The sequence below is a fragment of the Pongo abelii genome, chromosome 21 (genome assembly GCF_028885655.2).
Source record: "Pongo abelii isolate AG06213 chromosome 21, NHGRI_mPonAbe1-v2.0_pri, whole genome shotgun sequence".
Lineage (NCBI taxonomy): Eukaryota > Metazoa > Chordata > Mammalia > Primates > Hominidae > Pongo > Pongo abelii.
Genome location: NC_072006.2, coordinates 14,813,191 through 14,837,532, shown reverse-complemented (window position 1 = coordinate 14,837,532; position 24,342 = coordinate 14,813,191). Strand labels below are relative to the sequence as shown.

At 38.2% G+C, this 24,342-nt stretch overlaps 1 protein-coding gene across 4 annotated transcripts in view; it reads right to left on the bottom strand.

Annotated features, from left to right (window-relative positions):
- Window positions 1-24,342, bottom strand: part of CFAP61 (cilia and flagella associated protein 61) — a 307,569-nt gene that overhangs the window by 238,487 nt on the left and 44,740 nt on the right. For all 4 annotated transcript variants that reach the window (XM_054541626.2, XM_054541627.2, XM_054541628.2 and 1 more), the window contains exon 8: window positions 21,447-21,606. In XM_054541626.2, coding sequence (XP_054397601.2) covers window positions 21,447-21,606 — 160 coding nt within the window. The remainder of the gene's footprint in view (window positions 1-21,446; window positions 21,607-24,342) is intronic.

Here is a 24,342-nt window from a genome sequence, read left to right as displayed (position 1 = left end):
CTGCTGCAGAATACACATCGTTTTCATCAGCACATGAAACATTCTCCAGAATAGATTCTCCTGAATCTTAGGTAACAAAAGAAGTCTCAACAAATTCAAAAAAGTAGAAATTATATCAAGTATTTCTTCTGACCACAATGGAATAAAAGTAGAAATCAATAAAAAGAGGAACCTCAAAAAATACACAAAACATAGAAATTAAACAATCATTTTCAGTGAGTCAATGAAGAAATTCAGATAGAAATTTAAAAATTTCTTGAAACAAATGAAAATAGAAGTACAACATACATGAAAATCTATGAGATACAGCAAAAGCAGTACTAAGAGGAAAGTTCATAGCAATAAAAGCCTATATTAGAAAAGTAGGAAGACTTCAAATAAACAACTTAACGATGTACCTCAAGAAACTAGAAAAGCAAGAGCAAACAAAGCACAAAATTAGTGGAAGAAATGAAATAAAGATCGGAGCAAAAATCTCATTACTGAGTATTTAACCAAAGGAATATAAATTGTTCTAGCATAAAGACACGTGCACAGTATATTCACTGAAGCACTATTCATAACAGCAAAGACATAAACTCAACCTAAATGCCCATCAATGGTAGACTGGATAAAGACAATGTGATACATATACACCATGGAATACTATGCAGCCTTTGCAGGAACATGAATGGAGCTGGAGGCTGTTATCCTTACCAAACTAACATAGGAACAGAAAATCAAATACTGCATAAATGATGAGAACATATGGACACATACAGGGGAACAACAGACAGTGGGGCCTACTGGAGGGTGGAGGGTAAAAGGAGGGAAAGGATCAGGAAAAACAACTCATGGATACTGGCTTAATACCTGGGTGATGAAATAATCTGTCCAACAAACCCCCATGACATGAGTTTACCTATGTAACAAACCTACACATGTACCCCTGAACTTAAAAGTTTAAAAAAAACATTTCTTTATAGCCAAAATAAAGATCAGAGTAGAAATAAATGAAATTGAGACCAAAAAATATAGAAGATAGATAAAATGAAAAATTGGTTTTTGAAAGGTACAAAAATAGACAAACCTTTAGCTAGACTAATAGGAGAAAAGACTCAAAATCAGAAACATAAAAGGAAATATAACAACTAAGACCACAAAAATACAAAGAATCATTAGAGACTATTATGAACAATTACACACCAACGAATTGGAAAACCTAGAGAAAAATTGATAAATTCCTGGACTATACAGCCTACGAAGATTGAACAACAAAGAAATAGAAAACTTCAACAAACCAATAATGAATAACAAAATCGAAGCCACAATAAAAAGTCTACAATCAAAGAAAAGCCCAGGACCTGATGGTTTCACTATGAATTCTACCAAACATTTAAAGAACAAATACTAATTTTACTGTAACTCTTCCAAAAAAATTGAAGACGAGGGAATACTTCTAAACTCATTCTATGAGGACAGCATTACCGTAATACCAAAACCAGATAAGGAAAGAACAAAAAAAGAAAACTACAGGCCAATACCACTGAAGAACACAGACACAAAAATTTCAACAAAACACTAGCAAACCAAATTTAGTAACACATTAAAGATATCATTCACCAGTCAGGCACAATGTTACATACAGCTACTGGGAGACTGAGGCAGGGGGATCACTTGAGCTCAAGAGTTCAAGACCAACCTGGGAAACATTGCAAAACTCTGTCTCAAAAAAAAAAATCATTCCCCATGATCAAATGGGATTCATTTCAGGGATGTAAGGATGGCTCAATGTACACAAATCAATAAATGTGATACATCATATTAACAAAACCAAGAGCAAAAACTACGTGATCATTTCAAGAGATGCTGAAAAAGCATGCAATAAAAGTCAGCATCCCTTTATGATAAAAACCTTCAACAAAATGAGTACAGAAGGAACATACCTCAAAACACTGGGCACAGTGGTTCACATCTGTAATCCTAGCACTTTGGGAAGCCAAGGTGGGCAGATCACCTGAGGTCAGGAGTTCGAGACCAGCTGGCCAACATGGTGAAACCCCATCTCTACTAAAAATACAAAAATTAGCCAGGCGTGGTGGTGGGCACCTGTAATCCCAGCTACTTGGGAGGCTGAAGCAGGAGAATTGCTTGAACCTGGGAGGTGGAGGTGTTAGTAAACCGAGACCACGCCATTGCACTCCAGTTTGGGCAACAAGAGCGGAACTCTGTTAAAAAAAAAAAAAGAAGAAGAAGAAGAAGGAACATACCTCAAAATAATGAAGACCATATATAACAAACCCACAGCTAACATTATACTAAATGAAAAAAAGTTGCAAGACCTTCCTCTAAGATCTAGAACAAGACAAGGATGCACACTTTCATCAGTTTTATTCAACATAATACTAGGAATTCTGGACAGAAGAATTAGGCAAGAGAAAGAAAAGGCATCCAAATTGAAAAGGAAGATGTCAAATTTGTTTTGTTCACAGACAACATGATCTTATACTTAGAAAAACATAAAGACTCCACCAAAAATCTGTTAGAACTAATAAATAATTCATTAAACTTGCAGGATACAAAACTAAAATACAAAAATCAGTAGTATTTTATTACCAACAGCAAACAATCTGAAAAAAAGGTCAAGAAAGCAATCCCATTTACAATAGCTACAAAAAATATAAAATAACTAGGAATCAATTTCACCAAAGAAGTGAAAGACCTATATAAGGAAAACTAAAAAACACTGATGAAAAAAATTGAAGAGGACACACACATACAAAAATGGAAAGACAATCCATGGTCACGGATTAGAAGAATATTGTTAAAATGACAATAATACCCAAAGCAATTTATAGATTCAATGAAAGCCTTATCAAAATACTAATGACATTCTTCATTGAAACAGAAAAAACAATGCTAAAATTTATACAAAACCACAAAGACCCTGAATACCCAAAGCAATCATAAGCAAAAAGAACAAAGCTAGAGGCATCACACTATCTGACTTTAAAATGTACTACAAAACGATAGTAACCAAATTAGCATAGTACTGGCGTAAAAAGCAGACACATAGACCAATGGAACAGGATAGAGAACTCAGACATAAATCCATGCATTTACAGCCTATTTATTTATTTATTTATTTTTAACTTACTAATTTATTTTTTGAGATGGAGTCTTACTCTGTTGCCCAAGCTAGAGTGCAGTGGCACAATCTCAACTCACTGCAATATCTGCTCTCTGGTTTCAAGTGACTCTCCTGCCTCAGCCTCCCGAGTAGCTGGTACTACAGGCGCGTGCCACTATGCCTGGCTAGTTTTGTATTTTTAGTAGAACCATGTTGGCCAGGCTGGTCTCGAACTCCTGACCTCAAGTGATCCACCCACCTCGGCCTCCAAAAGTGCTGGAATTACAGGTGTGAGCCACCATGCCTGGCCTACAGCCAATTTATTTTTGACAAAGGCATCAATAACAAAGTGGGGAAAGGAAAGTCTCATCAATAAATGGTGCTGGGAAAACTGGATGCAAAAGTCCTCAGCAAAATACTAGCAAGCCAAATTCAACAACATTAAAAATATTATTCACCAGCTGGGCACAGTGTTACATACCTATATATCACTTCAGCCCAGGAGTATAACAAATGTGAAAAAAAAAAATCAAATGTTCTCACCCATATGTGGAAACTAAAAAAGTGGATCTCATGAAGATCGAGAATAGACTGCTGGTTACTAGAGGTCAGGAAGACTAGGGGGATGGGGGAGAGAAAGAGAAGTTGATTGACGGGTACAAACATACAGTTTAATAGAAGAAGTATGACCCAGTGTTTGATAGATCAGTAGGGTGACTATAGTTTACAACCATGTAGAAAAATGAAACTAGATCCCTACTTCTCACCATACACAAAAATAAAATAAAAATGAATTAAAATCTTAAATCTAAGACCTGACACAATGAAACTACTAGAAGAAAACATTGGGGAAACACTCCAGGACATTGGTCTGGGCAAGGATTTTTTGTGTAAGACCTCAAAAGCACAGGCAACCAAAGCAAAAACAGACAAGCGGCATTACATCGAGTTAAAAAGTTTCTGCACAGCAAAGGAAACAATCAACAAAGTGAAAAGACAATCCACAGGATGGGAGAAATTATTTGCTAACTACCCATCTGACAAGGGTTTAATAACCAGAATATAAGGAGCTCAAATAATTCAATAGCAAAAAAAAAAAAAATCTCACTAAAAATGGGCAAAAGATCTGAATAGACATTTCTCAAAAGAAAACATATGAATGGACAACAGGTACGTGAAAAAATGTTCAACATCACTAATCATCACAGAGATGCAAATCAAAACCACAATGAGATAACATCTCATCCCAGTTAAAATGGTGCTTATCAAAAAGGTATCAGATGCTGGTGAGAATGTAGAGAAGGGGAACCCAAACATATATATATGTTTGTAGGAATGTAAATTAGTACAATCACTATGGAAAACTACATGAAGGTTCCTGAAAAAACTAAAAAACTAGAACTACCGTACGATCCAGCAATCCCACTGCTAGGTATATATTCAAAAGAAATGAAATCAGTACATTGAAGAGCTATCTGCACTTCCATGTTTATTGCAGCACTATTCGCAATAGCCAAAATACGGAATCAAGCTAAGTCCCCACCAATGGATGAATGGATAAAGCAAATGTGGTATATATACACAATTGAATATTGTTCAGCCATTAAAAAGTAAAATCCTGTCATTTGCAACAACATGGATAGAACTGGACACCCCCATTATGCTAAGTGAAATAAGCCAAGCATAGAAAGACAAATATCACATATTCTCACTCATACAGGGGAGCTAAAAAAATGGATCTATGAAGGTGGAGAGTAGATTGGTGGTTACCAGAGACCAGGAAGAACAGTGGAGCGGGGCGGGGAGGAGAGGAAAATTTGTAATGGGTAGAAATATATAATTTAATAGATGAAATAAGACCTAGTGTTTGATAGCTCAATAGGGTGCCTATAGTTTATAATAACCTATTATATATTTCAAAATAGCTAGAAGAGAACAATTTCAATGTTTCCAGCATAAAGAAGAGACAAATATTTAAGGTGATGAATATCCCAATTACACTGATTTGATCTTTAGAAATTATATGATTATCACATGTACTTTAAAAGTATTTATCTTCTATTCTTCGGAAGTAATAAACTAACTTTTAAAATAAACTCAGTAATAAACTTGAAATGAATAGAAGAGAGAATACTCTTCAACTTGTTTTATGAGATCAGCATAACTTCGTTTCCAAAGTCTGGCAACGAAGGACACTTCGAGAAGTGAAAGTTGCAGGCCAATCTCACTCATGAACATAGGTGCAAAAATCCTAAACAAAACATTAGCAAACAAAATCCAGCACTGCATATAAAGAATTGTATATCAAGACTAAATTGAAATTAACAAAATAATTAACATAAAAAAGTCAATCAATGTAATTCATCTCATTAACAGAATAGAGAAGAATCATATGATCATTTCAGGAAACACAGAAAAAAACATTTTATAAAATTCAATTCAATTAAAACAAACAAACCATTCCAAATAAAACTCTTAGCAAACCAGAAATAGAGACTTCCTTGACCTGATAATGAGTATTCACAAAGTCATCCTTAATGATGAAATACTGAAAACTTTTCAGTTAATTCTGAGATAAACAAAAGGATGTCTGTTAATGCCATTTCTATTTAAGGTATTAGCCAGTAGATAAACAAATTTAAATTATAAAGTTTGGAAAGTAAAGAACAAAAATTTACATTATATAGAGAAATACAAAAGAATATACAGATATATCTTAGAATTAGTAAGTCTGTGTAGAAAGGTTGCCAGACATAAGGTCAATCAATATACAAAAGACCATTCCACTACAACATAACAGCCATGAACAATTTGAAAAATGATTTTTAAAAGATATTTACAATAGTGTAAAAATATCAAATATCTAGGAATAAATCTAACAACAGACATGCAAAGCCTCTCTATAAAAATCTATAAAACATTATAGGAGGAAACTAAGACGCTTAATTATCCTTCAATAAATAAATTGTGGGCTATGCCATATTCAGAGATTAGAAGGCTTAATATATTATAAAAATGTCAGTTTCTCCACCAGCAAACTGATCTATAAATTTGAAGCAATCCCATTCAAGATCCCCAAAATGATTATTTTAAAATTTAATTTTATTTTAGAGACAGGGTCTCACTCTGTTGCCCAGGCTGGAGTGCAGTGGTGTGATCTTGGCTCACTGCAACCTCCACCTCCCAGGGTTAGGTCATCCTCCCACCTCAGCCTTCTGAGTAGCTGGGACCACAGGCACATGTCACCATGCTTGGCTAATTTTTTGCACTTTTTGTAGAGACAGGATTTCACCATGTTGCCCAGGGTGGTCTTGAACTCCTCGGCTCAAGCAATCTGCCTGCCTTGGCCTCCCAGAGTGCTGGAATTACAGGCGTGAGCCATGGTACCCGGCCTATTTATTTTTTTTGAGCTCTCATGTTTATGTGGAAAAATTAGACAACTACGAATAAAAAGGATAATCTTAAAAAACAAGGTGGAAAGACTTACTCTGCCAGTATCAAGATTTATCATAATTCTATGGTAATTAAGACAGTGTATTGTTGACAAATAGAACAGAGAATCCCCAAACAGATGTACACATATATGGACATCTAATCTGTAACAAAGGCAGTACTGCAATAGGGGGAAAGAATGACCTTTTCAATAAATGGTACTTAGTCAGTTGGATATTCACATTTTTAAAAATAAAATGTGATTTCTATATCACACCATATGTGAAAATTGATTACGTGTGGGTGGTAGATCTAAATGTAAAAGGCAAAACAACATGGAGCAGGAGACTTGAGTAAAGTTGTCTAACATCCATTCTTCATTGTCCCATGTCAAAATTATCTATGCCCAAGACTTGGAGGACATTGCTTAGAACACTTCACTATAAAATTTATTGTGGTACAGTGTGGGCCAAGGAATAGAAATATTATATCAGATTAAATATAATTCAAAGCTAAACATATTAGATGGAGCAAAGATACTTATTTTGTATTGATAAAAGATATCCACAAGTATAACCTCATTGTCATGAAATTGCATGTACCAAAGAGCACAGTATCTAAATACATAAAGCAAAAGTTTTACAGATGCAGTGATAAGTGGAGAAGATAAGACCACAGTGAACTGGGAAATTTTACTTTCTCAGAATAAGACAGACCATATCAACAATAATGAAGTTATGGAAGATTTGAATATCATAGTAAGCTATATTTAACCATACTATACAAAAGTTTGAGCCTTATAAACAGAGAATGCACATTCTCTTTGAAAGTCCATGGACATGTATGAAACTGATCCTATATTAGGCTGTAATAAAAGACCTTAATTTAAAACAAAAGTAGAAATTACACAGGTCATACTTTCTAACCACAGTGCAAAAATTTAGAAATTAAAGACAAGAGGACAAGCACACACAATAATCACACCCAATGAAAATCAAACCACTTCCCTAAAAAATTTCATATAAAAGAGAAGATTAAAATCACAACCACAGATATTCATAAAATAACTACAATGAGAATAAGAATGTTAATATCAATATCACTTGGTAATAGCTTATGGGATAAAGACAAGGCAATACTGAGTGGAAGATGCATGGCTTTAAATGTGAAGTGATGAACAGCCCACCAAAATGGTTGAAGATTATTTTAAACTGAAAACATTCGAACAAGCAGCAGCCACAGAAAGAAACATTAAACTTAAGCAGAGCCTCCTGAAAATACGGCTTCCATTGACTCCCTCACCCCCACAAAGGAGTTTACAGTTTGGGAGAAAAATGATGACCCTTTTATCCTGAAAGTTCAAGTTCAGCTGCTATAAATTCCTGACTTTCCAGAAAGCCCCTGGAAAATCTCAAAGGATTTGTTCTTTCACCTTATAAAAAAAGAGATATCAAAAATTAATTAGGATAGGGAGTGATGGAAAAATGAAAAAATAAAATAAAATAAAATTAGGTATGTTGAAATGCATGAAAAGCATTGTCAAGTAAGAAGAGATACTTAACTTTCCCAAGGTTATATTTTTACATATATTTTATGTAAATGTTATGAATATAAATATTTCAGGAAGTATATGAAGTTCCTAGAAATTTGTCAATGCCCACGCTATGATGTGTGCTGGTATTGCTTTGCCTGATATTAGACAACAGTAGCATAATATTATAGTCATAATTCCAGTTTTTATTTTAAAAGTTCTATGCTACAGAAACAACCAAATTTCCTCATCAATTTTGCTATTTTTATAATGAACTCTCATCAGATCATTAATCACACCATTTAAGTCTTTTCTTATCCTGGATAGTTATTGTTTTATTCTGAAGTTTTTCTAGAAGCTATAATAAGCTAGAATACTTGTTTTCAACAAAAGGAAACCCATGGAAAAGGAATATGCCAAGTACTCTAGGGTGCAGGCTTCTGAAGGTATTGCATAAATAACTTAAGAGATTATACCATTGAACTGAGTAGGGAATTCCAAAACTCTAGTGGAGAAGCTGAGGGATTCATAAAACTACTAACCTTAGATCAAGCAGAACAGAATTAATTACATTGGACTAAATGAACTGATGAATAAAAATTATGGCTTTGTTTAAAATTTTCTCCTGTATTTAAGGAACCCCTCTCTCTTTTCTTTGTGAGCTATCTATAACTTATAACAATTTTGTACATTAGAGTGCTTTTGTAAACAGAAATGAAATATTTTATTTTTCTCCCTGCCTGATCCCCCCAGAATTCCAAAACTCTTATTGGGTGTCCCCATTTTCATGGCAATATAGTTGTCTGCATAGTTTCAATGAGAATCTGTCCTCCTTGTAACAAGACATAACTGGTTATGACCAAGGATTAGATTGGAATGTCATTTGAGAATGATAGCTTTAAGGAAATAAGGTTGACTTTATGGAGCCTATGCTCACAAAGCCCTCTTGGAAAAAGCATACTGGTGCCTGCCTTCAGCGTTCCCAGCCTTGGAGGTGAGTTAGTAATGCTACTTCCTGGCAGGCCCAGGAATCTTTGGATATTTAGGGGACCTTGAGAAAAGGAATCCATCCAAATCTATAGGCATTATAGGTGAAATCCAGTAGCAAGCTCTTGGCCTGCCTTCCTAGTCCCAGCAGGCTTTTAAAAGTCCAATTTGAGATTCCTAATCTCAGTTGAGCAAAGCAAACTTTAATGTGGTCTGTTACCATTTTTGAAGTATTCATATAAATAATCAAACCAAATTTAACGAGACTGGACTTATTTTACAAACAAAATAATATTAATTTTATTATCTTTGATCAAAATTAGAGTGATTATAGAGATAAATTCTATATTTCAATGGAAAACTATAATCTACTCGTGTGAGTTATCAGATTCTAATTCTGCTCATTATCTCTGAGCCATTTCTACCTTTTTGTAAACTGAATCCTGCTATCTTACACATGTTGCCAGTAATTAATGTTTCCAAATTTTCTCCCATCCTCCTGACTTGGCATCACTGTAAAATCTGACTGCCCAGAACCTTGAGACTCTAGGTTGTCTTGTTTTGCCCCTTTCCCTCCAAGGTCTTAAGAAGCCCTGTGAGCTGAAGCTAGATGGCTTGACGTGAACTTCAAAATAATCATGATCACAATAGATCAAGTGTGAGTATGGGCCTCATGCTTGGAGCTGCTGCTGTGTGGGCCACTCAGGAAGCTCACTATAACACTCATCTTCTATGCCGCGTTCCAGGAAGCCATGACCGTGGTTATGGTGATTTGCTATCTATGCCATCACCAACAACCTTCAAACTGCAAACTGGGAAATCTGTCAGTTTGCCAATACCATGCTTACTCCCCTGTCTAGAAAGGCTTCAAACCCAATGTTTAAAAGTCTTTTTGACTGGATGCCCTTTGGTCTCAGAAGCTGGATTGATAGTTGCTCCAGATATTAATCTTGATTTTTATTTTTGTTTCCGCATTCTAATCTATGTTGCTGTCTCCTTTTGCAGATCTCTTTCCTTGGAACTTGTAGCCCTAGTCTTCTCTCCATAGCAATCACCCCTGCTCCTTGTTTGTGAATGTTTTTGAGAAGTTTCAAATGGGGGAAATGAAGAGCTTAACAACCACCAAACCGGTTTATACATAGTATTATATATTATTTTATATATAATACTTTTTTCTTCTGTTAATCTGTTAGTCAATTTGCAGGCCCCCACCCGCTTGGATCTAAGTTGGTAGAGCAAAAATTTTTCTTCCCAAGAAATGCTTTTATTTTAAAACAAGGAGGCTGAGGCAAGTGGATCACCTGAGGTTAGGAGTTCGAGACCAGCCTGGCCAACATGGTGAAACCCCGTCTCTACTAAAAATACAAAAAATTAGCCAGGCATGGTGGTGCATGCCTGCAATCCCAGCTACTAGGGAGGCTGAGACAGGAGAATCACTTGAACCTGGGAGGCGGAGGGTGCAGTGAGCCGACTGTGCCATTGCACTCCAGCCTGGGCAACAAGAGAGAGACTCCATCTCAAAAAAAAAAAAAAAAAAAAAAAGAATGAATCAGGCAATTAGAATAGGAAGAGCAAAACACATTCAAAGAAATCAGGAGAAAGAGGTCACAAAATGAAAGCAGATATTAATAAATTCAAAAAGAAACCCATAGACTTGATAGATTAAGAGCTAGCTCTTTGAAAAGACCAAACAGGAAAACCTAATTAAAAGACAGAGTAAAAAGCAAACACGACTTTAAGAAGAAAGAGATACAATCACAGCTACAGGAGAGAATAAATTGTAGGTAAAGCTTTAGACTGAGCACTTGGGAGCTGGGTCCATGTCGTTTGTGAGCATCCTAGTTAGAGGGAGAAGGGAGTTGCCTCGCTGAAGTCTATTTTGGCTACAAAGTAAGTCAGGAGCCATCTGCCTGAAATGGACCACGCACAGCAATTACCAGAGGCTGACACCAGCTCAAGCATAGAAGGACTGACGTATGGAGCAACCAAGAGCATCATTTACCCAAGGAGACCTCAACAGCCGCAAGTACCTGTGGTGGGATGCTGGGTGGAGCAAAGATGAAACCCCAAGCAAGGAGTAAAACAGGATCAGTTGATTCCAAGTGAAAATCAGGGTAGCGCTAATACAGAATTCAGGAAGAAAGACATTATTACAGACTTCTGCACAGACTGGGATAAGTGAAAATAATTTTAATTTTTACCTAAAAGAGTCACTTTAGTCAAGTGATCAAAGTGACACACATTATCATGAGTAACAGGGCAGACTGAAAATGTATCACACCAGATAGGATGGACTGAGAGCCCAGAGTTCCACATGCATGACATGACTCTCACCACGAATAAACATCAAACAAACAAAAATAAATTATGTTCTACAAAATTATGGGCTAGGTCATGAAAAGCAGGGAAAGACTGAGGAACTGTTCCATATTGAAAGACAATATGACAAGTAACTGCAGTTTGTTATCCTGGACTGGATTCTTTTGCCACAAAGGACATCCTTGGGACAAATGAAGAAATGTAACCGGGGTCTCCAGCCCTTTCGTCATTTTAGTTCATTGCCTCCCTGTACTCTTCATAACATGTGTTTTATTAGGTGACTTTACTGATAACTGCAATTCATTTTGCATTGATTTTTTTTTCACCTAATATTATATCTGAACCATTTCCCCTCACTATTTGTAACCTTCTTCTTAAAGGCTTTTGCATAGCTATCTAAGGGATATTCACAAGTTTAGCCATCTCCTTGTGGGAGACTTGGGGTTTTTACATTTGTTTATTTGGATATTTTTTGTTTGTTCATTTTTAGTGTTATGACTAAGCTTAGTGAAATTCTTGCATATGGATCTTTTTATAGGATTAGTATTATTTCAAATTTGCTATAGTTGAAGTCAAAGAACATGAACATTTAATGTATTCTCTGATAACCATGACTAAATTGTACTCCAGAATGTTATATCAGTCAACCTTCAGAGCATCAGAAAATCTGAGTGCTCATTACAGTGCTTCTTGCCCAGAACTAAGTGTTTTAATTACAATGCATATTTACAATTTAGTAGGCAAAATGGGGGAGAAAAAGATCTTGGGTTTTACTGTGCATTTCAGTTTTAGGGAAGTTTAATATTTTCCCACATTTATTATGAATAATATTTTTATATAGCTACTTTTGTGATTTGCTTTTCTCTTTATTTTAGAATATTTCACGTAGATTTAAATCAGTACTCAATAAAAAAGACAGGCTGGGTGTGGTTGCTCATCCCTGCAATTCCAGCACTTTGGGAGGCCAAGGCAGGAAGATTGCGTAAAGCCAGGAGTTCAAGACCAGCCTGGCAACAAAACGAAACCCTGTCTCCATAAAAAATGTAAAAATTAGCAAGGTATGGTGGCACATACCTATAGTCCCAGCTACTCAGGAAGCTGAGGTAGGAGGATCACTTGAGCCCAGGAAGAGCTCAAGGCTGCAGTGAGCCATACTTGCACCACTATACCCCAGCCTGGGCAACAGAATGAGACCCTGTCTCTGAAAAAAAAAAAAAAGTTAAAATTTAAAAACAAATTTTTTAAGTATTTTTCCACAGAGTTGGATACATATATATACACACATATATATTATACATATACACCTATATATATGTCCACTACTGTATGCTAATCTTTCATCGTCATATACTAAATTAAGCTTTTCTAGAATAATATTATTGCCAAAATTGATTCAAAGGAAATAGAAAACCTGAATCTATTAACTACCTTGAGGAGAAATGGAAAAGTTGTCAAAGATGCTTCCAAGGTGCCTCTACCAGGTCTTCCACTGAGTGAGCCTATCTGTCTCTGGAGGTCTGAAAATACCAAAAGTCCAAGCAAAATGCAGTGGAGAGAAGGCCTCTGACCCAGTAGTCAAATAACTGGCTTCATGTTGGGCTTCAGAATTAACAAATTTTCCTTTGTTTGCTGCCATGTGCAAAAACTGTGCTTTTTAGTAATTGCTTCCTTAGCCGCTTGGCTCAGATTAAATTTGGTCCATGATATTTTAAGAATCATCAAAAACTCTTTGTAAACAGAACTCACAGTGACCTCGGTGCAGTGGGTGTGACCCACTGATGGCCAATTTAATCAAGGGGAAATTCAGAGTATTCACTGCAAGCAATTGATTTTCAAGAGAAAAGTCAGCAGGATCAAACACCCAGTTGGGATGAAAATCCTTTGAATCACCCCTATCACCGTGTTTTCTAGCAACTAACTCCTGACTCCATATAGCGTAATAGCCAAATTACTATAATTATCCTGCAACACAAGTGGCATATCAACATTATTTTAAACAGGGATTTTTTTGCATAATCTTTCATTATTATCTTTCAGCCTTCCATTGAAAATGGAAAACAACAACAAACTGTGATCTACCCCAACAGGAAAAAGGTCACCAGAGAGAACAAATAAAAGGGTTATTTACATGTGAATGTACTGAGATGTGTTTTACAGTCAAATACACTCTTGAACTTCATTAAATGCCTTCTCCCCTGCTTCATAAATACGGGCAAAAGAGACATCCCCTACTGAGAAAACAATCCCAGCACATAATAATCAGAACGAATATAAATAAAGCCACTTTTCTTCCGAAGACCTCCAGGCCCCATACAAAACTGCGCTTGTATTTCCACCGTTGTGAAATGAATCTGACTGTTGGAGAACAAGGCTGTGATATCACAGGTCTCTCCCAGGGCTGAAGAGGAAAGGAGGAATGCAGATCTCAGTCATGTTGCTGTCTGCAAAATAATAGATTCTTAAGTGGTTGCCATCCTTTGTTGCTGTGGCTGTTCTTGAAGACATTAGAAAAGGCTTAGAAATCAGTTTTGGAATTAAGATGGAGAATTGACAACAGGTTTTATGAAATAACCAAAAGGCTCACCAAGATGGCTTTGGGGCCATGTCCCTGACAAGTTCTGGGCTTCAGGTCTGGATTACAGTCTTCCTGGTATCCTACCAGTCCAGGGGCTCTGCCCTGAGAGCCCTGAAAGAGTCTAAACTCTCAACCTTGGAGATGCCTGGGTATAGGTCTGGTATGATTTATTTGTTTTATCAACATCTCTTGCAAAGCTTTAGAATTAACAAAGTAGATTCTAGAAAATCAAATATATATATATATATATATATATATATATATATATATATATATATATATATAGGCAAGAGTAACTGCTAAAGCTTTCGAAGATGTTGCCTTCATATACTAAAGACATTCAGTGGCTTAAAGAAATAAAATTCATCACACCTGTAATCCCAGCACTTTGGGAGGCTGAGGCAGGCGGATCACGAGGTCAGGAGATCGAGACCATCCTGGCTAACACAGTGAAACCCCGTCTCTACTAAAAAAAAAAATTCAAAAAAATTAGCCAGGCATGGTGGCAGGCGCCTGTAGTCCCAGCTACTCGGGAGGCTGAGGCAGGAGAATGGCGTGAACCCAGGAGGCGGCGATTGCAGTGAGCTGAGATCGCACCACTGCACTCCAGCCTGGGCGACAGAGCGAGACTCTGTCTCAAAACAATAAAAATAAATAGATAAATAATTCAAATTTTAACAAGTATAAGTTAGTATACTAGGGCTTTGTATGAACATTAAGTAAAGCCGACTTTGCTGCCACTGTCTGCATTACTGTGAGAGCCTTGACTACAGGCATCAAAGAACCACACCACAGGATCTAGGGGAAGGAAAGAAAAGGGGAGGAGGGAGAACTGAGATGCTCAAAGCCCAGATCACAATGAGAAAATGGCAAATTTGGTGACAATTGCTACCAAGTGAGTAATATTGCTGTGTGGCCACTGAGTGAGAGCTATAATTGGCCCCAGAACACACCCTAGCCTCTTGGGAAGTGGAGGTGACCAGGGCACAGAAGGCTGTAAGAGCAGAGCTCCTCTCCTAGGGGGATCTGAAACCCACGCCAGGAGCAATGAGAAACCCATTTGGTGGGACACAGGGACTTTCCTCGGGCACAGAGGGTTGGGTGGGTGCGGCTTACATCCAGCCAGGGGAAGAACATGGGCTTATGAGAGGATGTAGACATCCAAACATTCCCTACCCTGAACACATACCGCCCCGCTATCAGGGACCAGAGGAAGGCAGTATGATACCATAGAGCCTCTCCTGGGCTGCAGCGTGCCTCCCCCCACCCCCAAAACTCGTACACTGAAGTCTTAACCCCTAGTACTTCAGAATGGGACTGTATTTGCAGACAGAGTCTTTAAAGAGGTAACTGAGTTCAAGTTAAAGTTACAGGTGAGCCCTAATGCATCGTAACTGGTGTCCTTATAAAAAGAAAAACCAAGAACACTGATGGGTACAGAGGGAAGACCCTGTGAAGACACAGGGAGAAGACGGCCATCTACAAGTCAAGGAGGGAGGCCTCAGAAGAAACTGACCCCTCCAACATCTTGACTTCTGGCCTCACAAATGTGAGAAAATCAATTTCTGTTTTTTAAGCCACCCAGTCTGTGGCACTTTGCTATGGCAGCCCTGGGAGACTAAGTCCTGGTGGGTCACCGGTTAACTACAGAATGAACTGACTGTTAAAAACAAGGTTCCGAGATCTGTAATGTAAAGATGGCAGCAGAAATCCTGACACACTCTGTAGATAGGTGCTCCAGTCCTATTTGGAATCCATGTTAAAAGAAGAATAAAGTAAAATAGAAGGGAATCCAGGAATATAAAATGGAACCTTAGGAAGAGAGGCGAGAAGACCTGGGTTGATTTAATACACAATCAATAAGACTTAATGTAGCCATTGTTTTTTAGCTCCAACACAGGGAGAGTGGGTCTAGGTGTTTCCTAACCCAAGAGATGAGGGAATCTGAGGTAAGAAGCAAATGTGAGTTCAATAAAACAAGACATAAAATTGAAACAAGACATATAAAGACATTTCCTGACAGCAGGAGTAATTTACAAAAAAAAGTTAAAGGCAATAACGCGATGTTTTACGTGGAGACATTACAAAAATTCTATTTTGAAGGGCCTTTTATATGTATAGTGAGCAACAGTTTTCCTGGATGACTTGGTGACAAGGGGCTACACTAGTTATTCTTTTGAATGCCCACAACTCTATTATGTAAAGTGAAATCTCTCCCTGCCAAGGAGCACATCAAGTTCTGCAGAGACTTTGTAAGGTGGGCCCTGGGTATATAATGAGATTTACAAATCAGAACCTTGCAGGAGTCTTTCAAAACAGAGATTCACACTGCCCAGATCTCAACGGCCTACATGAGAAACAAAAGTTTTGTTTTTTGCTTGTTTTTATTTTTTTATTTTAACTATTAAATGCGGCAATGCCAGTACAGCTGTGGAAATGCAGGCTGTGCCCTATTTTGCCTTATGCATCATCAAGAAAATTGCCAGCTCAAGCTTGATTCCAAAATATTTATTGGGTGACGCAGCTAACAAAAGACACAGCTTGATTTGCAAACGCCAGGCAGGGCCAGTGCTGTGGCCAACTGGAAAAAATATTGTTTTGAACCATTTTATTGTCACTGAAGGAAAATATTCATAAAGTGCCAGGCATATGGAACATCTCGATGTGTATTCAATACGTTTTTTTTAGCATTTAAGGGGATCTTACATCTCATTCAGTATCATCTTCCACACAAGCAGAAAGCCCTTTGTAAGTGTGTATGACTGTTTCTTTATGAATTCTTCCAATATTCTGGGAACTTGCTACTTCCACACTAGGTCCTCCATTAAATAAAAAAAATACACTTCTACTAGTTTTTCCTTATGCTTGGACAAAATTTACATCCTTAGAACCTATTCTCATTGGTCCCAGTTTACTCCCAATGTTTAGTACATAAAAACCAAAGTTTACAAGTGTGTAATAGGTTATATATGCAAAATGGGTAGCTATGAGAACATACACAAATTATTCAGGTAAAACACAAATTGATTGTACACAGTTAAACATTTTAGATTCAGGGAAACTTTTTTTTTTTTAAGGTGGAACCTAGCATTTTATTTAGATCTTCATTAAACTGTTGGAATTGAGAACATACTTAATAAACCTCCAAAAATAGATCCTGAAAGGCACTTTCTGCTCAGGACAAGCAGTCATGGAATAAGCACATAAACAAGCTGGCTTCTCTGCACCACACCAGCCAAGTCAGCTTTCTCCATGGTCAGCCACACCAGCTCTGCCCTCCTTTCTGTTAACACCAGCCAGACCTCCAGGGAAACTTTTGATAAGGCTGAGATGATGAAGGACAGTAAGCTAATTACCACGTATATTAGGAGCTAGAGAAAGGAGGGCCTCTGGATTCATTTAAGAATGCTGAGTCTTGACATTATTCTGCTTGAAAGGGTTGAGGTTGGTGTGAAATTGCAAGTTTTCACAGCTGGTAGGGAAAGATCAGATCTTGAGAGAAGAGCTTGAGAATAAGCAGTTTATTTTGGAGGTGGTTCCAGGATGCACCAGTAGGAGAGTGAGGAAAGAGACAGGGAAGGAAAGACAACTAATAAAATGTGTGTTGTCCATGGACACATAAAGGGGAACAACACACACTGGGGCCTTTTGAGGGTGGAGGGTGGGAGGAGGGAGAGGATCAGGAAAAATAACTAATGGGTACTAGGCTTAATACCTAGGTGATGCCATAATCTGTACAACAAACCCACATGACACAAGTTTACCTATGTAACAAACCTTCTCATGTACCCCTGAACTTAAAAGTTAAAAAACAACAACACATGTGTTATCACCCAGATTACTATTATGGACAACTGAAACTTAATCCCTTGGGGGAACTCTGGGAAACCAGCCAATACTCACATCTCTGAGTCCTCCCACCTGAGGAGTGAAGGAGCTGGGGTATTTATACTCTCACCCAAGTCAGTTGTGTGTAAATAAATGCTTTCACATCTGGTAGGAAAAGGCCTAACTAGTAGTGTCTTGGTCTCACTTGCCTCAGAGGCAAACCTTAAGTTAAAGATTCAGTTACAACCATTTATTTGGGAGTCGATGGAGAAAGCACCAGCAGGGAAGCTGGGATGTGACATAGGGAAACAGAGTCTATTCCTTGAGTGATAATTTCCTGACACTTCCAGCCTGACCCCTGCACAGGTCAGAGTGGCCTTTCACAGTTTTAAAAAAGCCTGCAGACACAGAGGTGAAGATTCCAGCAGATAGGAGTTGTTTGGAGCACACACATACAAAATAAAAGTCGGAGGGATATGGGCAGGTCACTGATCACTCACTGAAGTGATCATTCATTAAATAACTTATTAAAGTGAAAAAACTGGCTGGGCATGGTGGCTCACGCCTGTAATCCCAGCACTTTGGGAAGCCGAGGTGGGCGGATCACCTGAGGCCCGGGAGTTCAAGACCAGCCTGGCCAACATGATGAAACTCTGTCTCTACTAAAAATACAAAAAAAATTAGCTGGGTGTGGTGGCACACACATGTAACCTCAGCTACTGGGGAGGCTGAGGCAGGAGAATCACTTGAACCCAGGAGGCAGAGGTTGCAATGAGCTGAGATTGCACCACTGTACTCCAACCTGGGTGATAGAGGGGGCCTTCATCTCAAAAAAATAATAATAATAAAAATAAAAAATAAAAATAAAGTGAAAAAACTGATCATGTATCTTGTGTAGCAGACCCATCATTGGAGTTTTCTGTCAAAACCATCCAAGATAAAAAGTCACCTTGCCAAGACTATCATCATGCACAAAAGCAGAGAGAGGCTGGGTCTGACTTCTGGGTCAGCCACTGATGAGCTTTAAAAGCTTGAATGAGCTTGAGCAGGTATAAAATGGAGAGAACCTCACCTTCCCTAGCTCTCCTACACCAAGTTATAGGATAAAATGAGATGATATATATATAAATCCTTTGAAATGGAAAAAAGCACTAAACAAAATACAAGATATGAGACAGTGATGTGTGCTCATTTGAAACAAGAATTTTAGTTCATATTTTAGAGAAATTATATTTCCTTTAACTTGAGACTTTCATCAGGAAAGGAAAGTAACAGATCACAGTCCATTTAGAATTTTCTCTGGAGCCTCATTCTTTGTTGTTGTTGATAGGAAGATGGCAGCAAAATGTGCTGATGACTTTTTTTCTTAGATATAATGAGCTGTTGATGATTTGTGACTCAATCCCTGGAAGTTATCTGAAGTCTACAATGCCAGCTCCCTGGTGAAAATTTCACAAAGAATCATCTTTGTGTCAATGAACATAAAGCTGACTTTCAAAAATAAACAAGGCACAGAAGATAAGTTTTCCTATTTCTTTTACTTACCATCTGTCCTAGATCAACTGATTTTAGGTAAAAATATTGAAGGAGGTAGACAGAAGTAGGACTTCTTTTAGTGCCCATATCTCTGTGGGCTCTTGCTAGAGATACACTAGCTTATGTGTGTTTTTAAGTCCAGGGTTCAGTTTAAATTTTGAATTTCATTGCCCCATAAAGTTTTTAAGGAATTTTTCATTCATCCTATGTAGGAAACAGTAGCATCAGAGCCACTCAGGAACACACTGGAAGGGACTACATCTTTTCAACTTGTTCTTCATTACAACAGCCACAGGGGAAAAAATATTTTTAAACATTCAGGACTTACTTTGTGTTTGGCGCCGAGCTAAGCACAACACATAGATTCTAACATTTAATCATCCCCTCAATTCTTTGGGTTATATACTATTTTTATCTCCATTTTATACATGAGAATATTCAGCCATAAAAAGGCTATTTAGGGCAAGGTGCGGTGGCTCACACCTATAATCCCAGCACTTTGGGAGGTCGGGGCAGGTAAATCACCTGAGGTCAGGAGTTCAAGACCAGCCTGGCCAACATGGCGAAACCCTGTCTCTACCAAAAATACAAAAATTAGCTCGACGTGGTGGCAGTCACCTGTAATCCCAGCTACTCTGGAGGCTGAGACAGGAGAATCACTTGAACCAGGGAGGCAGAGGTTGCAGTGAGCCAAGATCATACCATTGCACTCCAGCCTGGGTGACAAGAGTTAAATTCCATCTCAAAAAAAAAAAAAAAAAAAAAAAAAAAAAGGCCATTTAGTGCTGCTTTCAAAGAAGAATTTAAGCATTGGAAAATGACAATGACAACTTATGGTTCCAGACTGTCTCACACTGATAAGTTCCTTCAGAACTCTCCCATGGTAGAGTTCCTCTCTGGGAAGCATGGCAAGCAAGGCTTCACTACTAAACAATAAGGACCCCAAATCTCTTTTGGGAAGGGTGTTGTTATCATCAGCACAAAAGGGAAACTCCTCTATCTGTGGCTTTGCAAGTTCTCTGTGATAAGTGTGTATGTTCAGATGAGGTCTAGCCACTGTGTACTGGGTTTAGGCATTCAGGGGATAAGCTTAGCCAAGTCGCCGCCTTCTGTTGTCTAGATTGACAAGTCCTTTGCCACCAGCCAAGTGCTCCTTTCCCCATTTCTGAACAATCTTGGTATAATCTTTCAGACAGGAGAAAGCATAGCAATTTGAAATACCCTGATTTTACCCTAGGAATATTCAAGCTGGTGGAAGGTTGACACAAAGAAAAAATAATTGCTAATGGTGATGATCAACATTTATTGAGTGTTGACTGTGCAAAGCACTCTACATGGCTTATCTCAGTGAAACTTCACAACCCCCCCATGTGAGAGGTATTACTATTATGCTCATTTTACAAATGAAGAAATCCAGCTTTGGAGAAGTGAATTGATGTACCCACGGTAACTTGCCTGCCTGCATCTGTCTTCTGTAAGAACCCAAATATGTAACCGCAAAGATACCCATGGATACAGTAAGACCTCACTAAATTAAAATGTCAAAGTTTGAGGTTACCTAATTGAACGTGGTGAAAATCTTGATACAGACAATATTTTAAAATTGATGATATTATTTCATATAGCTAGAAGTAACTTAAGCAAGTTAAAAATGACTACTTGCAACAGACCTATACTGCATAATGATTTGTCAAAGACAAAAACAGAAGCACTGAAAGTTGGGATTAAAACTTAAAAGCATATAAAATTTCCTGAGTTCTTGATTTGAAAAATTCACTTGTTATATTTGGCTGTGTGTGTGTTTGTGTGTGTGTGAAACCTGAAACACCAGTAATTATTTCATCATAACTTACATGTACTCTAGCAATGAACATTCAAGAAGTGAGCATCCTGAATGTGGGAGCCCTAAAGCCCCAAGTCCACTATGTCTGACTCCACCCCTGCACTGTGACTATCTGTGCTTGTAGATATTTGCACAAGGATGTGACCAACCACGGGAACTACTCCTTAAGGGAAACTGGGGAAGGAAATATAAAGTACCCTATCTAGTTCCATCACTTAGCAAAGAGCGCAATGTGTATAAAGCATGTATTTAATTTCCCAGTGTGTCCCTATGATAGCCACTGTACCTTGACTTCTTCGGACACTTAGCTCTTGTGGTGATTCCAGAACATCATCAGGATGCGGGAAACAGAGTCCGTGGAAAGGGCCCAAGTCAAAGCACTCATGCAGCAGTTGCATGTTCACTCTTGAGCACACACTCATGAACCCAACAGCTGTGCCTTCCACCTGAAATATCCAAAACACCTCATTATTCTTTTTTTTTTTTTTTGAGACAAAGTCTCGCTCTGTCGCCCAGGCTGGAGTGCAGTGGTATATCTCGGCTCACTGCAACCTGTGCCTCCTGGGTTCAAGCAATTATCCTCCCTGAGCCTCCCGCGTAGCTGGGACTGCAGGTGCCTGCCACCATACCCGGCTGATTTTTGCATTTTTAGTAGAGACGGGTTTTCACTGTGTTGGCCAGGCTAGTCTTGAACTCCTGACCTCAAGTGATCCGCCCACCTTGGCCTCCCAAAGTGCTGGGATTACAGGCATGAGCCACTGCACCCAGCCCAAACACTTCATTACTTTATCAGAGGTCAAATGATTCTCATCAGGAAACCTCCAGAGCCTTCAGAATGTGGTCGGCTGGTGGTTTGGCAGGCACCTTGAGATTTAAGGGAGGAATAAGTATCTTCCTTCAGTGCATAAAACATGCTCAAAAAATGTCCCAATAAGTGACCACTGGGGACACACCTAGTGGTGCATAAGTAACAGGGAAATTGCCAGAGTTCTTGACCCTTCAACCATTGGGACACTTGCTTTCTGCTCAGACCATGCTCCTGCCTGCTCCATATCCTCTGCCATTTGGTGTCTTGTGTTTGTACCTCACCATAAGCCTGGCGCTCCTGTCTACTTTCTTCCCCTCTGCCATGCACACTTCTCAGGAATACAGGTCATTGTTCCAGTGCCCATCTGATCAGCCCCCAGTACAGAGAAAGTTCACAGTCCCTACCTCCTTATCAGGTAGAAACTCTTCAATTTGTCTTGAAGTCACTTATTTATTAACTGGATAGTCTGATGGGGAGGAGATATGAGGGAAGGAAGTTTGGTGGAAAATGTTCGAGTGAAGTAAACTTGAGTCAGACTGGGCTGGTTCGCCAGGTGGGTCTGATCTGCAAACGTCTAACTTCTCATCACCCTGAAATGCCTGGTTCTGAAGCTCTTGCAGTCGTCCCTGTGATTTTCGGTCTTTGATGAGTAATACATAGGCGAGAAGATGAGTAACTAGCTGATCTGAACCCTGGTTGGGTACCGGGTACCTGATTGGTACCAAAACATTAGAAATTAACAACAGATTTTAATTCTATCATATTCCACATTGAGAGACGGCTGTGACTGAAACTCCTTATTATATCCCTTAATTCTGTATTTCATTGTTTTCTGCAAGGAAAGTATTTAAAATTTAAAAAGAGAGAGAAAATACATAGTCCTTTAAATTTCACATAAAATAATTATTAGTAGATTTTAAGCAAATTCTGGTTGACTGATTAGACTCTGATAGCTCTTATTAGAAACCCGCATTTACTGGGTCCTGTCTCTCAAGTGTTCAGACTTTTAGATAACCATTGCATTCAGAAAGTAGCAGAACTCAATAATCACAGGCATTCTCTATTCCCAAGAATGCAGCATCTTTCCATAAACGCCCAGTCAGAGAAAATGGTTAATGCTTTAACCTCCTAAATCAGAGAATTGGGCTACAATAATACTCAGTTTTTTAACTGACACCAAAAAAAAATAGGTATTAAACTACTATTTGTTCTCGAATATGTCTCCCAGTTAAAAATCATTTGCTCTCAAATGTGTTTGCAAAATAAAAGTGAGACTTCCTCTATTTTCTCCTCAATACTGAAATACAAGGGGAATTTTTAAAAATTAATTTTTTCATGTATATTCCTTTCTTTACAGGCCTCCTAAAATGATACTTGCTGAAAAAGCCTGGATTTACACAGCTGTTCTATAAAGCCATGACACTTTAATAAAAGTCCAAAATAAACATTTTAATTTTTTTCCCAAATAACAAGTGATTGTTTGTCTTGTTTGCGCTCGTGAACAAAGGCTGCATAGCCGCAGTTGTCTGGCTTCTCTGTAATTTCAGGCCCAAGACTCAGCAGACGCTGATTAACCAATCCATCTACCATATGTGCAGAAAGAGACGGCCAGCCTCACTCTCGGCAGGGAAAATTGGCATCCATCTTGGTTCACATGGAGATGTCCTTCTAATCTACAGCCGCGCTGGCGCAACAAAACTTCGACGGCCTGAAATACCTTTTGCTGGCTTCACAGCGAGCTGCATGTGCATGATAAGAATGTATTATTTATAAGACCGCTGTTAGTAATGAGCTATTACACTAATGGCTCATTGTGTTTGGAATTTGATTTCAAATGGCATGGATCACACATTCTGATGAAAATGAGAAAAACATGTTTTGCCATTAGGAACAAAGATTTAACGTTCTCCAATTCTACAACCTGTTATATTCCCATCATTCATCCAGGGTTGTAACAATTTACAAAAGTTCACAATTACAGACTACAACAGAGCAAGGACGTATTGTGGAAGTGTCTGCTTTTTCCTTTGAGTTTCTTTCAAATAACCGATTTGAGAAACACTGTTCTTAAATATGAATTTGCAGGAGTATCCAAATGCATTCTTGTGTATGCACTGAAAAAATAAATGGATTTAATGGACTTTTTAACTTGTACAACAGAAAGGCATTGATTGCTGGCTGTTATCTATCTTCCTGGTGACAGAAGTACTTTTCACCACAAGTGTCTTCAATTATCTTATACTGGAGAACGAAACTGAAGGTTTTGTTGTTCTTGCTTGTCCTGTAAATATCTACATCATGACACATAAGGTTTAGATTGCTAGAAAACTATGTGTACTGTGGCCTTGTCTTCCCAAACAGGTCCATTTATAGA